The sequence below is a fragment of the Clupea harengus genome, chromosome 10, assembly GCF_900700415.2.
Source record: "Clupea harengus chromosome 10, Ch_v2.0.2, whole genome shotgun sequence".
Classification (NCBI taxonomy): Eukaryota; Metazoa; Chordata; class Actinopteri; order Clupeiformes; family Clupeidae; genus Clupea; species Clupea harengus.
In genome coordinates, this window is record NC_045161.1 from 2,370,411 (window position 1) to 2,388,431 (window position 18,021).

The 18,021-nt window shown below is 47.3% G+C and overlaps 1 protein-coding gene across 21 annotated transcripts in view; it reads right to left on the reverse strand.

Moving 5' to 3' along the window:
- dock7 (dedicator of cytokinesis 7) overlaps positions 1-18,021 on the reverse strand; it is a 57,136-nt gene that overhangs the window by 12,240 nt on the left and 26,875 nt on the right. For 4 of the 21 annotated variants that reach the window (XM_031574979.2, XM_031574978.2, XM_031574977.2 and 1 more), the window contains exons 17-37: positions 16,929-17,067; positions 16,015-16,116; positions 15,645-15,731; positions 14,209-14,440; positions 12,835-12,999; positions 12,034-12,203; positions 10,465-10,557; positions 8,085-8,174; positions 7,127-7,222; positions 6,846-6,986; positions 6,363-6,476; positions 6,002-6,169; positions 5,567-5,706; positions 5,056-5,225; positions 4,800-4,954; positions 3,942-4,124; positions 3,424-3,583; positions 2,601-2,697; positions 2,055-2,072; positions 811-864; positions 1-73 (exon numbers count right to left, since the gene is read on the reverse strand). The exon at positions 1-73 is cut by the window's left edge and continues 24 nt beyond it. In XM_031574979.2, coding sequence (XP_031430839.1) covers positions 1-73; positions 811-864; positions 2,055-2,072; positions 2,601-2,697; positions 3,424-3,583; positions 3,942-4,124; positions 4,800-4,954; positions 5,056-5,225; positions 5,567-5,706; positions 6,002-6,169; positions 6,363-6,476; positions 6,846-6,986; positions 7,127-7,222; positions 8,085-8,174; positions 10,465-10,557; positions 12,034-12,203; positions 12,835-12,999; positions 14,209-14,440; positions 15,645-15,731; positions 16,015-16,116; positions 16,929-17,067 — 2,647 coding nt within the window. The remainder of the gene's footprint in view (positions 74-810; positions 865-2,054; positions 2,073-2,600; positions 2,698-3,423; positions 3,584-3,941; positions 4,125-4,799; positions 4,955-5,055; positions 5,226-5,566; positions 5,707-6,001; positions 6,170-6,362; positions 6,477-6,845; positions 6,987-7,126; positions 7,223-8,084; positions 8,175-10,464; positions 10,558-12,033; positions 12,204-12,834; positions 13,000-14,208; positions 14,441-15,644; positions 15,732-16,014; positions 16,117-16,928; positions 17,068-18,021) is intronic. The other 17 variants (XM_031574995.2, XM_031574994.2, XM_031574986.2 and 14 more) reach the window with 9 other exon arrangements.

Sequence of the window (18,021 nt, forward strand, 5' to 3'; positions counted from 1 at the left end):
CAGGATGATGATGTTGGCCTCTGTCGCCAGGTTCCCATCAATGAGCGCTTCGTGCTCCAGCTCCGCTCGTGTCCTATAACGCACACACACACACACACACACACACACACACACACACACACACACACAGAACACACACAGAACACACACACACACACACACACACACACACACACACACACACACACACACACACACACACACACACACACACACACACACACACACACACACACACACACACACACACACACACACACACACACACACACACACACACACTCTCTCTTAGAGTGACCCCTGATGGTGTTCAAGAGCCCTAAGGCTGGGGACAAGCTCTACTGGGGGGGGACACCTTGAATGCAAACACAATGCACAGCTCAGCATTCAAGCCATTGGACAGAGTACAGAAGCCATATGTGTGCCCACCAGGAGATCAGTCATCCCTGCAGGCCACCGTGTTGCTTATAGAAAACACTAACACTGAGACAGACACAGGCTAAGACTTCCAATCAGATGCTGTGACTGATATTATCTGGACAATGTTAAATCAGATAGACTACACTGAGCAACCTGTGGTAAATGACAGATGACGAGAGAGGGTTAGGAAGGGAATGACTGGACTATGAAGTTAATGTAAAGAGCACAGAGAGTTTAGGCTTACACACCTAGGGTTAGGAAGGGAATGACTGGACTATGAAGTTAATGTAAAGAGCACTGATGATGTCATCTTACACACCTTGGGTTAGGAAGGGAATGACTGGACTATGGAGTTAATGTAAAGAGCACTGATGATGTCACCTTACACACCTAGCTAACAAAGGCTCCTGGATCCTCCCATAGCGAGGTAGGGTGTCTCTAAACCTGCACAGCACACAACACTTGCATGTTCAAACACACACACACACACACACACACACACACACACACAAGCCTTCTGTCACACACACCTCTAGCATCCGAGATGCTGTTAGGGTGAACACACACACACACACCAACACCAACCCAAACCTGAGCAGCCCAGCATCGCCTTGCATGAGGAACCCACCGTTAGGAAGCAGGGACCCAAGGTCCAGGGTCGGGGGTTAAAGGGCAAAGGTCAGGATGAGATGCTAGGGGACTCTGGGTGAAGGATGCCCAGCTCCACTCCTGCAGGGGTGGGTCAGCGGTTTGACTCAACAGGAGTGAAGTGGTGCATCCTTGCTGTTCAGCGCTAGCTTACGCTAACTGACACATGGGGATAGCAGTAACAGAGGGGACTTGTCCTCGGAACAAATCTCAGTGGAATAAGCCCTAGGAACCAAACACACACACACACACACACACACACACACACACACTATAGATGGGTAAAGCACCACTCTGTATGGGGCGCTCTGAGGATGAGAGGTGAGGTGAAGGAGGAGAAAGCGAGCCTGTTTAGAGAGCACACTGCAGGCCAGAGATGTGATTGCTGTAGATGTACACCCTACCCAAGGCTTATCTTGTGCAGAATACAGAATCCACTGTTGCATCCTTCTATCAAAGATACACTACCATGGTCTCTACCACATGAGTTTACAAGCTACAGGATGCTATAGAACAGCTTTTTGAACTTCTACAAAAGAAAATATAATATATCTATGGGATCCCAGCTGCAAAGGACTTGCCTGCTAGTCGGTACTGTTTATGAAAGAGTTGCTAAGTAACATTTAAGGACTGTAACCACTTTAAGGACTGAACCTATGCACCTCCAACAGAATCACATACTGCACACGGTAGAGAGAGATAGAGACAGAGCGAGAGAGAGAGAGAGAGAGAGAGAGAGAGAGAGAAGAAAGGAGAGAGAGAGAGGGATGAATTTAAAATATTAATCCCCAACTGTTAGCAGGCTAAGTCTTTTGAACACTGGTTAAACTGGAAGCACAGCAGCAGAACAAACACCATGAAGGCCAAACCAACCAACCCAAGCACCATGACGGGGACGGGGGACGGGGGACGGGGGACAGGGGGCGGGGGACAGGGGAGGGGTCAGAGGGAGGGGTCTGGAAGCGGTACACTGCATCATACAATACCTGACTGATCTGTGGCTCCTATAGCACACAACACACACGAGAGAGAACAGTCACATCAGACACATCTGTCCACACTGCACACACAGGCGGCAAGGGCACTCATATCAAATACAGGGACAGAACACTTCACACCCTGCATATCTAAAACAAAAATCATAGATGTTCAAAATAGGATCTTCATGGAAAATCAGTGTGATGCCTATTTGCATGGGGAAATGATATAACAACTATCATATAGTTAATCTAGTTAATAGGCGAATGAACTGAAGGTCAGCTAGTAAACATCTGTATGCCTTTAGCGGTTAGTTTGTTGTGTACAAACTGTTTATGTTTGTTTGTTTGTTTGTTTGTTGCCAGGCTTCAAAGACCAGGAGCAAAGGAGCGCCAGAGTCTCCCTATGAGGCCCCCTAGAGTAGAGGTGTGTCCAGCTGCACTAGCCTGCAGTGCCTCCGGTGCAACACCGAAGTTGTCCGTTACTATTCAAGACATGGCAGCACATTCAGTATACTTGAGACACACACACACACACACAAACACATGTCCTACTTGTCCATCTTTTCACTGTTCTGCCTCCAGTGAGTCATGTCCTTCCTCCAGCGCAGGTTCTCCTGACTGCCAAAGGCACTGCCTGACGGACTCCGCTCTAAGGACAGACACACACACACACACACAGACAGACAGAGGGAAAGAGAGAGACAAAGGCAGAACATGAGAGAGATACAGCAATAATGAGGAATGAAGGAAAGGGAGAGAGAGAAAGAAAGAAAGAAAGCAAGAAATCCTAAAGGCCGGGCAGCTGCAGGCTCATTTGAACCTCTCGTATCTTTGAACACACACACCTGTGAGTCATGAACAGGGTCGAGTACCAGTTAGTCTGTACTGTACCTCAGACCTACAAACCCAGTTACACACCACCACACTCCATGGCGTTTCTCTACAAAGCCCTGAAACAAATGTGGGCTGGGAACAAATGGATTTGAAATTGGGTCAGGATTCCTGCTGAGAGGAGTATGTGTGTGTGTGTGTGTGTGTGTGTTTTGATCTGTGTGAACGTGCATTTGTCTATGCTGCCATTTGTTTTAAAACATGTCGGGTCTGCTGCATTTGTCTCTGTGAGTGTAAGGGAAGTGTACTGTGCACACTGGTGTACTTTTATATGAAGCATCCTGAACTTATGTGAGTATGCATGTATATGCAACACACCTCTGTGTGTGTATGTATGTGTGTGTGCGCGTGTGTGCGTGCGTGCATGCGTGTGTGTGCGTGTGTGTGTATGCGTGTGTGTGTATGTGTGTGTGTGTATGCGTGTGTGTGTATGCGCGTGTGTGTATGCGCGTGTGTGTATGTGTGCGTGTGCGTATGAACTCACCCAGTTGCCCTCTGCTGCGTCGCACCATCTCTTGCCTCGCCCCTATGCTGCCCAGGATGGCCTCCTCCAGCTTGGCCTTCATGTCTTTGGACTTCTTGAAGGTCAGGCTGTTCATGCGCTCGAACGCCTTCTTACCCTGCATGGTGAACAGAACATGGGCCTGTTTTTATGGGAGGGATGATGAGGGTGAGCAGAAAACACAGGCGGGTTAAATACGCACACACGTAGCACAAACACCACACAGGTATGGCACTAGGCTGTGATTAACACTAAATGGATGGATAGAACTTAGAGAACTTTGAGTTTAAAAAGGTGTCAGGTGTCGATTCAACATTTTGGTTGATGAGATTAGATTTATCACATGATTAGATGTTCCCAGCGAATACACTTGCAAATGAGGATTAACGCACAGAGTATTTGTGTTGTGTTCAAATATATATGTGTATGTGTGTGTGTGTGTGTGTGTGTGTGTGTATGTGTGCATGCCACGGATTTGTGAGTGTATGAGACCATCTCACCTTGTACTCGAAGCAGGAGACGCAGAGGTAGAGCATGTCCAGGATGCGGTTGAGCTGGGAGACGGACAGGTCAGTGAACCACTTCTGCAGCACCATCTCGTCGGCGTTCTTCAGCACCCACAGCAGGCAGATGAGCAGGCTGCGGCTGGACTCCGCAGAGAAGGTGCCATGCTGACGAGTGGCCTGGGAAGAGAGGGAGTGGATGGAGGAGTGAATGACAGACACCAGGGAGAGAAGGCACAGACACGAGGGAGAGGAGGCACAGACACGAGGGAGAGGAGGCACAGACACGAGAGAGAGGAGGCACAGACCACAGCGGTTTGGAGGAGTGAATGACAGACACCAGGGAGAGGAGTGAATGACAGACACCAGGGAGAGGAGTGAATGACAGACACCAGGGAGAGGAGTGAATGACAGACACCAGGGAGAGGAGTGAATGACAGACACCAGGGAGAGGAGTGAATGACAGACACCAGGGAGAGGAGGCACAGACACCAGGGAGAGGTGGCACAGACCACAGCGGTTTGGAGGAGTGAATGACAGACACCAGGGAGAGGAGGCACAGACACCAGGGAGAGGAGGCACAGACACGAGGGAGAGGAGGCACAGACACGAGGGAGAGGAGGCACAGACACGAGAGAGAGGAGGCACAGACACGAGGGAGAGGAGGCACAGACACGAGGGAGAGGAGGCACAGACACGAGAGAGAGGAGGCACAGACCACAGCGGTTTCTCTGCCACAGGTTTGGTGTTTCTTACAGTTAACAGGTTTCCTCGGGGCTGATTGGGTCTCTGATCGGGTGTGTGTTGTATATAGGGTGTGTGTTGTATAGAGTGCGTGTGTAGGTGTGTGCTTACCTGGGGGTTGAGAAGGAAGCTGCTGGGCCTGGACATCTGGGGTACAGAGGTTCCGGCGATCGCCATGGCAACTGTCTGACTGATCATGCTGTTGCCTTCGACCTCTGGCTCCTCCCCTCCCGTTCCACCTGGACGACTCCATTGGTTGTGCGACTCTGAGGAGGAGGAGGAGTTCATGGAGGGGTCAATCCACGTGACCCTACAGAATGACATGTGCATTCTAATGACATAACCCTCATCCCCCAGTCAAACATACCAGTGAAGTCATGCAGCTGGGGCAAGGTTTCCATGACGATTCCAATGAGTGGCAGGTAAAGCATGGCGACCCTGGCCTTGACCTCAGGGTCGGCGTAACGTGGGTCAGAGTCATGGCTGGACAGGAGGTTGTGTACCACACTGATGACCTTCTTATGCAGACCAAACATCCTGACAGAGAGAGACAGACAAATGATCAATGATGTGGATAGTGAGGTAGAAACGACTGCACTGCTATTTGGGAAAGATTTAAGGCGCTATGGGTGATATATACACATTGTTTATTTAAATTTTATGAGAACTTATACAGTTACAACACAGAAACGAAAGACATGAAAATGTTTTACACAGTTAAAAAAATAATACAGTAACAAAAAATACAGGAGGGCCACACTACATCTAAAAAGAAGAAAACAGAAACAGTGTGTGCTGACACACACACACACACGCACACACGCACACACACAGTGGTGTAACAGATAGAATGGAGTAAAGCAGGTTGTTGCACTAACCCCTCTGCCTCTGGGTCCAGTATGATGGCCAGCTCGGCCAGGACCAGGCCAGCCAGATAGTGCTGCTCCCTGAAGGGCACAGACAGCTCAAACATGTTGGCAATCTTCTGGTCCTGCACGTGTGTGGAGAAGCCCGAACTCTAGGAAAAGGACAGGGATGGAGAGGAAAAAAGAGATTTAGGATGGATGAACTTAAGTATGCTTCCTCACAAAAGAGAACCATGAGCAATTTGGTTTCCCAATGTGTGTCTGTTCTAAATCACCTGCTGTAGAAGTTAAAGTGTAAGAGATGTCATGATAGACAAATCTTAATGAAGCTACGAGTTCAAAATAATCATCAAACTTAAGAAGGTCTGTCAGAGGGACTACTGGAAGACCAAAAGGGTGGTTGTATGGATCAGGCTCTCTAAGCATTCTGGGTATTGTAGTTCTCACCTGAGACGTAGCGGACGACACAGAGGGGGAAGGAGAGGCAGGTGGTGTGAGAAGACTACAGGGCAGGTTGAGGGTGACGTAGTGTTCGTGGCTGCACACAATGCGTAGGAAGTCGAGACGCAGCGACTCCAGAGTTGGGTTCTGAAGAGCATACAGCTTAGTGGACACCTGGGAGGAAGGGAAAGGGAGCAGAAATATGAACTGAAGCAAGGCTTCATAGCGAATGAGGACATTGGTCTTGATTGAGAAATAATGCTATGAGGCCATTTATGTTACTACATTTGTAATACATAGTTTTGGAGAAACTCCTGTGTTTGACAATAGGAGTTTGGGAAAAGCTTTTGATCCATTTGTTCCATACCTGTTTCCAGTAGGTCCTGACTAGGGTGAAGACAAAGCCACGGTCCATAACAGACAGCAGATCATTGAGGAAGAAGGCCAGACTCATGTTGAGCCTCTCCACCAGCTCCAGATCCTGTCCAAGGGGGAGCAGCATATCCAATAAGGGATGTTTACATTTACATTTATATTTAGTCATTTAGCAGACGCTTTTGTCCAAAGAGACTTACAAGGGAGAGAACAGTCAAGCTACGAGCAATAGAGACCTAGTGTAACAATAAATACTGTTTTACATAAGAAATAGAAAAAAAAGTGCAGGAATGTAATGATGTACAGGAGAAGATCTATGCAATGTTTTTTTTTTTTTTCTGGCAAATGTTAAATATTGGATATCCATATTGATAATGTATATGCACAAATGAACACAATATATATCTTCAGTAGCTAAAAGAAGCAAATAATCAAAGCAGACAATGTCAACAAGAGAGTCTGCTTCAGAACTGACCTTCTGGAATCGGGTGACGATGTCACCGGCAATCGTGCTGACCAGGGCGGTGATGTCATCCATGAAGCGCTCGGGGAAGCGGTTCTTGCGGGGAGACTCCAGGCGGTCGGTGAAGTACAGGTGCTGGATGATGCTCTTGACCTGCAGCAGGGAGAGAACACCAAGAGGGGAGGGGAGGGGGGGAGGGGAGGCTTCAGCTTCAGCCTTCATCTGCTTACATCAGCCCCATAACTGAGCTCCATCTAAGGAAGGAAGGAAGGAAGGAAGAAGGATGTTCTCACCATGAGCTCAAAGAAGAACCAGGCCTGCTGTAGCGCCCCCTCTCGAACACTGCCACTGCTCACCACCCACTGCAGGGCCAGCTCCTCGTGGAAGAGCTGACAGAGGGAGAGGGAGAGGGAGAGGGAGAGGGAGAGGGGGAGAGTGACAGAGGGAGAGAGACAGAGAGGAACAGGGGGAGAGGGAGAGGGGGAGAGGGAGAGAGGGGGAGAGGGGAGAGGGAGAGAGAGAGAGAGAGGGAGAGGGAGAGGGAGAGGGAGAGGGGGAGGGGGAGGGGGAGGGGGAGAGGGGAGAGAGAGAGGGAGAGGGAGAGGGGGAGAGGGAGAGGGAGAGGGAGAGGGAGAGAGGGAGAGAGAGAGGGGGAGAGGGGGAGAGTGACAGAGACCGAGAGGAACAGGGGAAGACACAACACAAAGTCAGACACCACAAAATGGTGCCACTCCTAACATGAAGGCATCAAGTCTGCATTGAGACAACCAACCATCCTGCCTTATCTCTAACGACAAAGAGGAAAATCAATTTTCTGATTTTTTTTTTTCCCCCAGCTGCTGTATGTTGCCGTAAAAAGCTCTGTATGGAAAGGGAAGTTTCATTACGGAAGACTCGGATGCACGCACGCACACACACACACACACACACACACACACACAAACACTCACACACACACTCATTCAACATTGTTTTCTCAAGCAATCATTCTCTCAGGCCGGGCAAAACAAGAGCAAAGTGTGTTCATCCAAGACGTGTGCGATACATCATTCACTGGACAACGCAATCATCAGAGAACTGCATTCACATCAAGAGGCGGGGCAATACAGACCAAATACAGACCAAATACAAAAGACCATCCAATCACAAGGCATACATCCACAGACAGACAGGCGGGGGTGGGGGCGGGTAATGTGGCGAGGGGGGCGGGGCTGTGCTAGCTCCACCCCCTGGCAGTGCGGTGGTCTCTACCTTTTTGGTGGGCAAGCGTCCTGTTAACGTTTGCAAGAAACTGGCGCTCTCAGTGTGCGAGGACATGCGGTTGCCACTGCGCTCCATGGCCTATGGGTGGGGATGAATGGAAGGGTGACAACAGATTAGTGACGAGGACAGGAGCGTGTGGTGCCATCCTCTGCCAGAAACACACACACCCCCTCTCTCTCTCACACACACACACACACACAGATACATGTGTATGAGCATACACATGTATGTGTGCACACACTCATTCAAACACACACACACACCCACGCACACACACACACACACACACACACACACACACACACACACAGACACACACACACACAGACACACACACACACAGACACACACACACACAGACACACACACAGACACACACACACACAAGAACATATGACATACAACACACCGGAGGACAAATATATAACAGGACAGTAACACAGACCATGCACTGTTGCACTGTTTCGGCTCTTTCTTTATAAAGATGATATATTACACTGGTTTTAAGATGCCAAGCACGTTGCAGTACAGGTTTCTGGAAATGTATGATAATGTATACGAGATGGGTGCCATGATGCCAATGGCTGCACTTTGGACTGTTTTGGTGCCAAAGCACCACCTCTAAAACTACTGTTTAAAGATTTACAATTTAAAGACGTTAAAACCTCAAATTCAAATAAACGTATCATAGAGTAGCCTCATCTGTGACATCTGTTCATTTCTAAATTATAAATTAAATCTCATGATATAATATGAGAAAAATACAATATTACCAGGCTGCTGTCCACTTATTGAACCAGAACTACAGTAACAAAGCAACACACCCACCCTCTTAAGTTATAGATATATAGATATATAATATAGGTGCCATTTAACAAATGCTAATTAAGAAATATGACTTAAATAGTAAGATCTGCCATCACAAACAGCAATCACGAGACAACACAACCAAAGCAGCCATGACGTAAAAAGAGAAAGACGGGAACAAAACAGCCACTTTCCAACCATGCGCCCGCCCGCGCACACACACACACACGCACACACACACGCAGACACACACGCAGACACACACGCAGACACACACGCAGACACACACACACACACACACACACACACTCAGACATGCAGCATCTCAGATCATGCTCATCCCACAGTGAAATGACATTAGTGAAGGTTGGCCATGCAATGATGTTAAAAATGGAGGGCTGGGATTGGGGGAGATGAATTAGCAGACTTAATGATGAGAGGGAAGGGCAAAACAAAACAAAATGGAGGAAAGGAAAGAGAATGGGAGAATGGGATGTGTTAGCCTCTGAACCGCCATCTTCTCCTCTCTCCAGGGCCTGATGTGTGTTCTGCTTCAGTGGGTGAGCACTCAGACAGAAGCACAGGGGGTCAGCTGAAACAGCGTCTGATGTCCTGAGAGCTCACTGGCACACTTCCGACAGGACTGTGTCCGTCTCCAGACGCTCACTCTAGGCCCAGCAATAGGTGCCATATTTCCAAATTGAGAATGCTGTTCTGCAACTACCTTCTCGCAGTTAGAGTCTTATTAGCAATATTAGCATTTTATGCCATCTTGAATTTCAAATGACTGAACTAGAAATCCTTCTGTTAGAATGTGGTGCCGCAACAGAACCATTTGCATACTGTCTTTTTTCTAAATTGATTGAATTGATGGTCTTTCATTTTGGTAATGGTAGTTATTTTGTTGATAGTTTCTCTTGAAATCACTATCACTATTTGTAATTCAAGCTACAATCTCTAATTGATTAATTTAATCTAATTTCAAAACACGCTCTGCGGGTCCACCTGTGTGGTCTTATGATGCCAATCATGCCTCTGCGTTGCCCAGTGCACTAATCTGTTCACCAAATATGCCTTTGGGCATGTCCTACCAATGTGCTGCTCCAAGCTGTTTGTATGGAGTACAAGCTTGATTCAAACACAGCAGGAGTATTAAATGGAATGCTGTATTTCCAAGCAGCTTTAATTGTATTCTGAATGAATATCTGACTAACTGTGCTGCCCTGCTGTGTGGTTAAAGCCACTGGACCTCTGCTACGAGTGCGGTGGCTGCCACACTATGTGCCACACTATGTGCCACACTAACAGGGCAGCAGCCTGGAGGTGATGCAGGGGTGTGAGCCAGTGGAACTGCTGAACTGAGGCAGAAGGTACAGGGAAGGGGAGAGGTTTGGGGGGGGGGTGGGGGGGAGGCTTTCTGTAGGTCTGATTTTGTGCTGGTTTTCTACAGGAGGAGGTTGAGGTGTCTGGGAGAGTGGGTGGGTGCCTGCAGTGCTTGGTGGAGGGAGAGGGCTGTGTGAGGGCGGAGGGATGGGAGCGGGAGTGGGAGTGTTTGAACCACCTGCACGGTGTCAGAAGCGGAGCTGGGGCTGGTTCCCCAGGGGGCGCTCTTGCACCCCATCGTGTGCACCCAGGAGTTGGAGCGATCTAAGCCCTGCCGAGAAGGCAAGCGGGGGGGGTCACGGGGTCACAGGGTCGCGGGCAGGAGGCGAGCAAGCGAGCAGCAAAGGGGAGGGAACAGTCAAAGGTTACAGTTCACGAGAGGTCAGCAGGTCAGCGAAGGAGAGGAACAAAGGTTGGTTAGTTGTATCAAAAAATCATGGCAACATTTCCAACAGAACATTTCACTCAGAATGCAGAATCAGGAGCAGATTCTCATCTCAGAATCACCACAGACTTAGTGATAAGCCACAGGATTCAGGTTAGGGGGAGAGCATGAATAATTCCACAATGACAGCAAACACATTGTTCTAAGATGTTCTCAGGAAAGTACCCAATTTATGCCCAGAGATGGCTTAAGCCAGGAAAAACAACTTTAGAAAGGAGTCTTGGTAAGAATACTGGAAAAGCTGAAAGACATGCATGAAATTTGGATAGAAAAGCTTCCGATTGCCAGAGATAACTGGTGGGATGGATGCCACAGTGGGCTTTTCGGCTTCTGCAGCCAGACAGGACACAAATGGGTACATTCCACCTTAATTCCACCTTAATTCCAAACACAGACATTTCAAATATCACACACAATTTTTTGCTTCCATAATTCTTCCCCTTGCATCAAACAAGGCTACAGGAGGCATGTAAATGCCCTCAAGTAATGCCACGCTACCGCGCTGGAGTTTTGCCAGAGGTCATAGATAAGGTGTTCCCGTGAATGTTTACTGTGGAGCTATAGGGTTGAACTATAACAGGGTCGGAGAAACGCTGACCCCCACTCAATGTGCTGAGTGGGTCGTTAATCCTGCAGCTCTACTGCAGGTGTGTCTCAAGAGCCCTCTACTGAAGTGGGTTGAACTTGGGTGAATGGAGTGATGAAATAACAATCATTAATAGAAGAACAAGCTGCATTTTGAAGTGAGGACATAGCCCTGTTTAATTGTCTTTAAATCTTCTGTGCTCCCCTATCCACACCTCTGAACTGAGGTCAGAACTAATGCACTCTGAAATCCATCTTGTTAAAGAGAGCAAGTGGACTCTTAATCTGAAGTCAGTTATGAGGCAACAATGTGTAGAAACAACTTGGCTGTATCCATACTCCCTTTTAGGGTAAACTGAACCACTACCTACTCCTGAAAGCACATTCACTTCCATTCAGTACTGGGTTGTCAAAAAAAATGATAGCAAGTCAATGAGAGTGTGAAATGTTGGTCTACATATGGGTGGTTTCTGCACGTTGTTGCCACACAACTACTCTAGAAAATAAAGGTCCAGAAACAAAGAAATTTAGATCGGTCAGTGGAACCACATTGCATGGGGGATACAAACGGTTGGTCAAAAACACATTTCTTAAGTCTCTGACTATCTGCTGATCCACTGGGCCTGGGAGACCCTATGTACTTGCTTTTGTAAAACATGACGTGAAGACAAGAGAGCTGAGCAGCGTGTCTGTCCCACACCGGCACAGTCGTCTTACCTTGCTACCGATGATGGACCGCACCTCGTCGTCAGGAGACGTGGGGGTCCCTGAAATGTCAGGGTTACTGTTGCTAAGGCTACGGGAGCGGTTGAGGTTGAGGCTGGCAGGCCTGACTGCCGAGCGGGCCATGGTGGCGTAATGCACCGAGCCGCCCAATCCACCAGGACCTGGCACAGAGAGACAGAACATATATATATATATACACATTCACATGTAGCCTTAAGTAGGTTTCATCATCTGTGTGTTCATCTGAATTAAAAAAATATATATATTCTTGACCCTTAGACCAATTTGAATTTGCAGACATTTGAACTGTTTGTACTGAGGGGATACAGTATGTAACTGAATGCATGTCAATGACAGTATAACTGAGGCCAGCATGAACTGTGTTTGATGATCCAACATGATCCAAGTAGTTCAAGAGGCAATAACATTTTCATTTCCATTTCGCTGAGACACATTTGACAGAAACAGACACATAAATCATGATAACCGCACAACAGCACAACACGACACCTGGAGGTGGCTAGAACACCACACTCCTTTATTAGACAGAGAGTTCTAGAAGGTGACAGGTTAAAGGTCATCAGAGCCTGCGCCCTCTAGGAACTGAACCTTCGGCCAGGGCTGTGCGAGCCCAGATGAGCTGATGGGCCTCTACAAACATTACTACACAATAACCACAAGGGGATGTCCACTGGTCCATCTGGAGAAACTTTAAAAGAGACAAACATTACTACACATCGACCACAGAACAAAATGTCCTTGCATATGATTGTACAACAGGAGAGGTTGTACCTGGTGAGGGGGTGTTGGGGTCCATGTTGGGGAGACGGAAGACGTAGTGGATGTAGGAGGAGAGGAGGGAGTTTCGGCCATGTTGGTCCTGACTGGTGTCCAGGTACTTATGCAGACGGTTCACAATGGACGCCATCACTTCAAAAGAGGCCTGGCCTAGATTCACTACAAACACAACATTTGGCACAGGTCTGTTATAGGATTTGAAAAACTAACAAACAAATGTCAGATAGCAAAAGGTCAACAATACTCCTACAAACACTTATCTAACACCACGTGGAGAAGAAATGAAGAACCACTACAAACATTCCTAAACTGGAGCTTTGTTTATGACTGGGTGTTTGCATCATTTAGATCGATGGAGCTCAATCAGCAGTGAGTCACGGTAAAGCTCCTCAAGCTTTGATGGGAGGAGGATATTCACTACCCAAATCACATGGTTCAGCAATGATCTCCCACTGATCAACCCACTCCAACAAACTACAGTATCAGTATGCTCAGCGATGTTCCTCCCCAGTGACGGGCGAAGACATTAGGCTTTGTAGACATTTGTCAACATATTAACTAACATTGACAGAGTTAGCATGTGGACATACTATAGGTATGTATGTGCGTTTGTGCATAGGACAGCTTTGAGGAAATTATAATTCTGTGTCTGTGTGTCTGTGTGTCTGTGTGTCTGTGTGTCTGTGTGTCTGTGTGTCTGTGTGTCTGTGTGTCTGCGTGTCTGCGTGTCTGCGTGTCTGCGTGTCTGCGTGTCTGCGTGTCTGCGTGTCTGCGTGTCTGCGTGTCTGCGTGTCTGCGTGTCTGTGTGTCTGTGTGTCTGTGTGTATGTTAATGATTCCTAATTCAGGTTCAAATTTTCAACTTTTCATGCCTGCATGCCTCAACTGTCCCCTAATGGCAGGGAGGCGCAACGCAAGCCAGTGAAATAATGTGTGTGTTATGTTTATGTTTGCACGGGTGTGTGGATGCCTGTCTCTGAGCAGTTGTGCCACCCTCCTCACCTATCTGGCCTGCGATGAGTAAGGTTGATTGGCTAGTTCTGTTTGTGCTTGCTCTGTGAAATGCTGCCTGCTCTTCACTGTCAAAAGACTGTTGCTATGAAAACACCAATGAGCGTGAGCGACACAGGACAAAGTTTACATTGGGAGCTGGGGCAGTTTTACATGTGCCCCACGGAATCTGCCTAGCGACCGTGTTCAATTGGCTCAGGCACCGAAATGAAGCACCGAAATCTGCGTTGCATTTCGGTCCGGGTAGGTACCGGTTGTATTGGAACCGGTTCCATATTGGTACCGGTTCTCGGTACCCAACCCTAGCGATGACGGGGGGCTGCACTACCAGATAGTATAGGTGTGTATATGTCCATACCTATCTGGCCTGCGATGACGGGCGGCCGCACCACCAGCACCACCAGCTTGTCCAGCAGCAGGTGGAGGAAGCGCAGCACGGGCTCCAGCTGGGTGGAGTTGAGCGCGGCGATGCTGGTCTTCAGCTCGGCCTCCAGGTTGTTCTCCATGATGCGCATGTCTCCGATCCGCACTGGGAACGTGTGCTCGTCCAGGGCGTGCACCAGGGCAAAGAACTTATCCAGGTACTGGTCCTGAGACAGGAGGCACAGAGGGCACACGGGAGACTATGAACATCGGACAAGAGGGGTGTGTGTGTGTGTGTGTGTGTGTGTGTGTGTGTGTGTGTGTTGGCAGTGAACAGTGAGAGAAGGGAAGAAAGCGGATGAGTGTGTGTGTGTGTGTGTGTGTGTGTGTGTGTGTGTGTGTGTTGGCAGTGAACAGTGAGAGAAGGGAAGAAAGCGGATGAGTGTGTGTGTGTGTGAGTGTGTGTGTGTGTGTGTGCTTGTGTTGGCATTGAACAGTGAGAGAAGGGAAGAAAGCGGATGAGTGTGTGTGTGTGTGTGTGTGTGTGTGTGTGTGTGTGTGTGTGTGTGTGTGTGTGTGTGTGTGTGTGTTGGCATTGAACTGTGAGAGAAGGGAAGAAAGTGGATGTGTGTGTGTGTGTGTGTGTGTGTGTGTTGGCATTGAACAGTGAGAGAAGGGAAGAAAGCGGATGAGTGAGTGTGTGTGTGTGTGTGTGTGTGTGTGTGTGTGTGTGTGTGTGTGTGTGTGTGTTGGCATTGAACGTCGAGAGCAGGGAAGAGGCGAGAGTGTGTGTGTGATCACAGTAGCAAACTTCAGCATCCCCCATTAAGCACAGATCCAGTGACCTGCAGCAATTAGTGAGATACATTAATACATTTTATTTTTATTTTTTTTTAAACCCCAATAAAGCTGAGCTTTGCTTCATCTGCTCTCTCCAAAACAGAGCGTAGTCTCTAACTGCTCCGGTCAGCATGTGAGGCAGCGGTGCTGCATGATTCATGGCCATATTACCTTTAGTGAGCCTTAGGAGAGAGAGAGAGAGAGAGGGGCGCTTCTAGAAGCCCGACACGGCGCAAACACATCCGTGAGGGGGAGATTGAGTGGGGTTGCACTAAATAAGACCAACCAATCACATGCTGTGCCAGTTCACTCCACAAATCATCAAGTGTGATGATTATTATTATTATTATGTTCTCCAAAAGAGAGCACAATCCAGATTTAATAAGGCTGCCCTGCTGATAGACTGTCAAGGCTGGAGGGTACTACCTCCATTTTAACCTAAGAGCTGTCAAGGGTCTGATCCTTTCACTGATCATTTCATGAACAAATATTTAAGACGTGCTCCTCGTCAACTCCGTCAGTGAACTTGAGGTGGTTATGCGAGCGTTTTCTTTTTGAATTCTTCTCTTCTCTTCGTTGTGGTGAACGTACCTGTGTATGGAGTGCTGAAACTGTAACCACTTCACAATTGAAAACTCCTCTGTGGTTGTCAACCCATTTCATTCCTGGTAGCGGCACCTGGAATAGCAATGTCAAAGCATTACCCTTTCATGAAACAACACTGTATAACAAGCAACACCCAGCTACGTAAAAAAAACGAATATTGTCGGTTCAAGGGTTTAAGGTAAATCAAATATATTTTCTAGGGCAAATTAAGCCTTTCAGTTCGCTAGATCATATTTCCTTTGATGTAGGATGGACAAGAAATGCATGAAGACATCAGAGATCGATGTATGCAAAGCGATAAGGACAAAGATATCTCTCTGGACATATGCATCAGTACGTGAGTGTTTGTTCCCACCTCTGGAGAGAGGACCGAGTAAGACTGCGGCGGCTTCTCCAGGGAGACGGGCAGACAGAAGTGTCCAGTTCTGAGACGGCCATTCTGTAGCATGGGGATCCACTGAGGGAAGATGGAACGGAGACGGCTTGTTTACACACACAGACACACACACACACACACACACAGACAAATTTTTTGGGAAAACTAACTAAATAAGTTTAGAAGCAATGTTATATTTTATGTTATTCTGTACACTACTTCTACATAAAATAAAAGTATATAAACTCAGTAAGAAAGTATAAATTCAAATGGCAGTATCATACAGATGCAAAGCACCACATTACATGGTAAAACCTTCACTAAATGAATAGTTCCTCAGCTGAAGAGGAGGAACTAATTCATGACTAGCTAGCAACTGGACACCTAGTGTACATACTTCTACATGAAAGACTGTATACACTGTACATATATGGTTTAGTGTAGGTCTGTGTGTGACACGGAAGCCACAAGTATAAATGTGTGTCAGTATGCTAGTGAGTATGAGTGGCTGCACGAGTGAGTATGGGCACTTGTGTGTATAGTGTTATTTGGTTTTGAGTGAGTATGGGCACTTGTGTGTATAGTGTTATTTGGTTTGGAGTGAGTGTGTGCACTTCTGTGTATAGTGTTATTTGGTTTGGAGTGAGTGTGGGCACTTGTGTGTATAGTGTTATTTGGTTTGGAGTGAGTATGGGCACGTGTGTGTATAGTGTTATTTGGTTTGGAGTGAGTGTGTGCACTTGTGTGTATAGTGTTATTTGGTTTGGAGTGAGTGTGTGCACTTGTGTGTATAGTGTTATTTGGTTTGGAGTGAGTGTGGGCACGTGTGTGTATAGTGTTATTTGGTTTGGAGTGAGTGTGTGTGTGTGTGCGGACGGGAGAGGGTACGGTACCGTGTATCCGACGGGCGTCTCCAGGGGCGTGTTCTGTTTCTGCTGGCAGCTGACGTGGTAGAACGTGAACAGGATGTGGTGGTGGTCAGTCAGAGAGGCCGGCAGCTTGATCTTGATCTCGTCATGGAAATCTGGTGACCTGAGGGAAAGGAAAAAACAATAACACTTTAAGAGGAACCGGAGGAGGAACAAGACTTAAAAAAAAAACACAATTATCAGTAAAACAACCGGATGTGTTTATTCTTAAATACCCAAGAGACACATTTTCACTACAAAAGGTTGTTGTTAGATGAACTATAAAACCATGAAGCAGTAAATGCCGTGCCTTTGAGGGAAACTTCAGGCTTTTTTAACCTGGGTTCCCATCCGTTTAGGTTTCGTTCCGAATCGGCCCAAGATGACCGTACCGTCATGGACTACAGTTTCTGTAGTTTAAGTATAAGTTTTTGTTTCTGTAGAAAATGACTGTTAATACAGTCATTTCCTACAGTTTCTTTACAGTTATTGAGGTAAACAGACACAGGTCTATCTCTGTAGGGATCAGTTATTGAGGTAAACAGACACGGGTCTATCTCTGTAGGGATCAGTTATTGAGGTAAACAGACACGGGTCTATCTCTGTCCATATAGTAGTCAGACACTTATAATTACATTATGAGCCTATTAGTGGCGGGAAAAAAAAACGTTTTACTTTGACGCGGATGCATGTCCCATACATTGTATAGCTGTTTTGCAGTTGCCAGCTATAGCATAACAACTCAATACTTGACAGATTTCGATCACTTTTGTCCCTTTGACTTGGGAAAATGGGGCCCAGGTTTAAAAAAAAATCCTAAAGTTCCCCTTTAAGTAACCATGATGTGCTGTGCTTTTTCCATGTGCGTACATTAAACATGCCTTTGAGTTCCCCTTTAAGTAATCATGATGTGCTGTACTTTTTCCATGTGCGTACATTAAACATGCCTACATCCCAATCCAGCCCCTGGGTAAATGAGAGCGAGCATGTCTTTAGGTAAGATTGGATCTGCTGAGGCTGGGATATGAGAGATGAGAAAGTGGAGGGAGGTGAAGAAGCGCCTCTGCAGAAATAATGA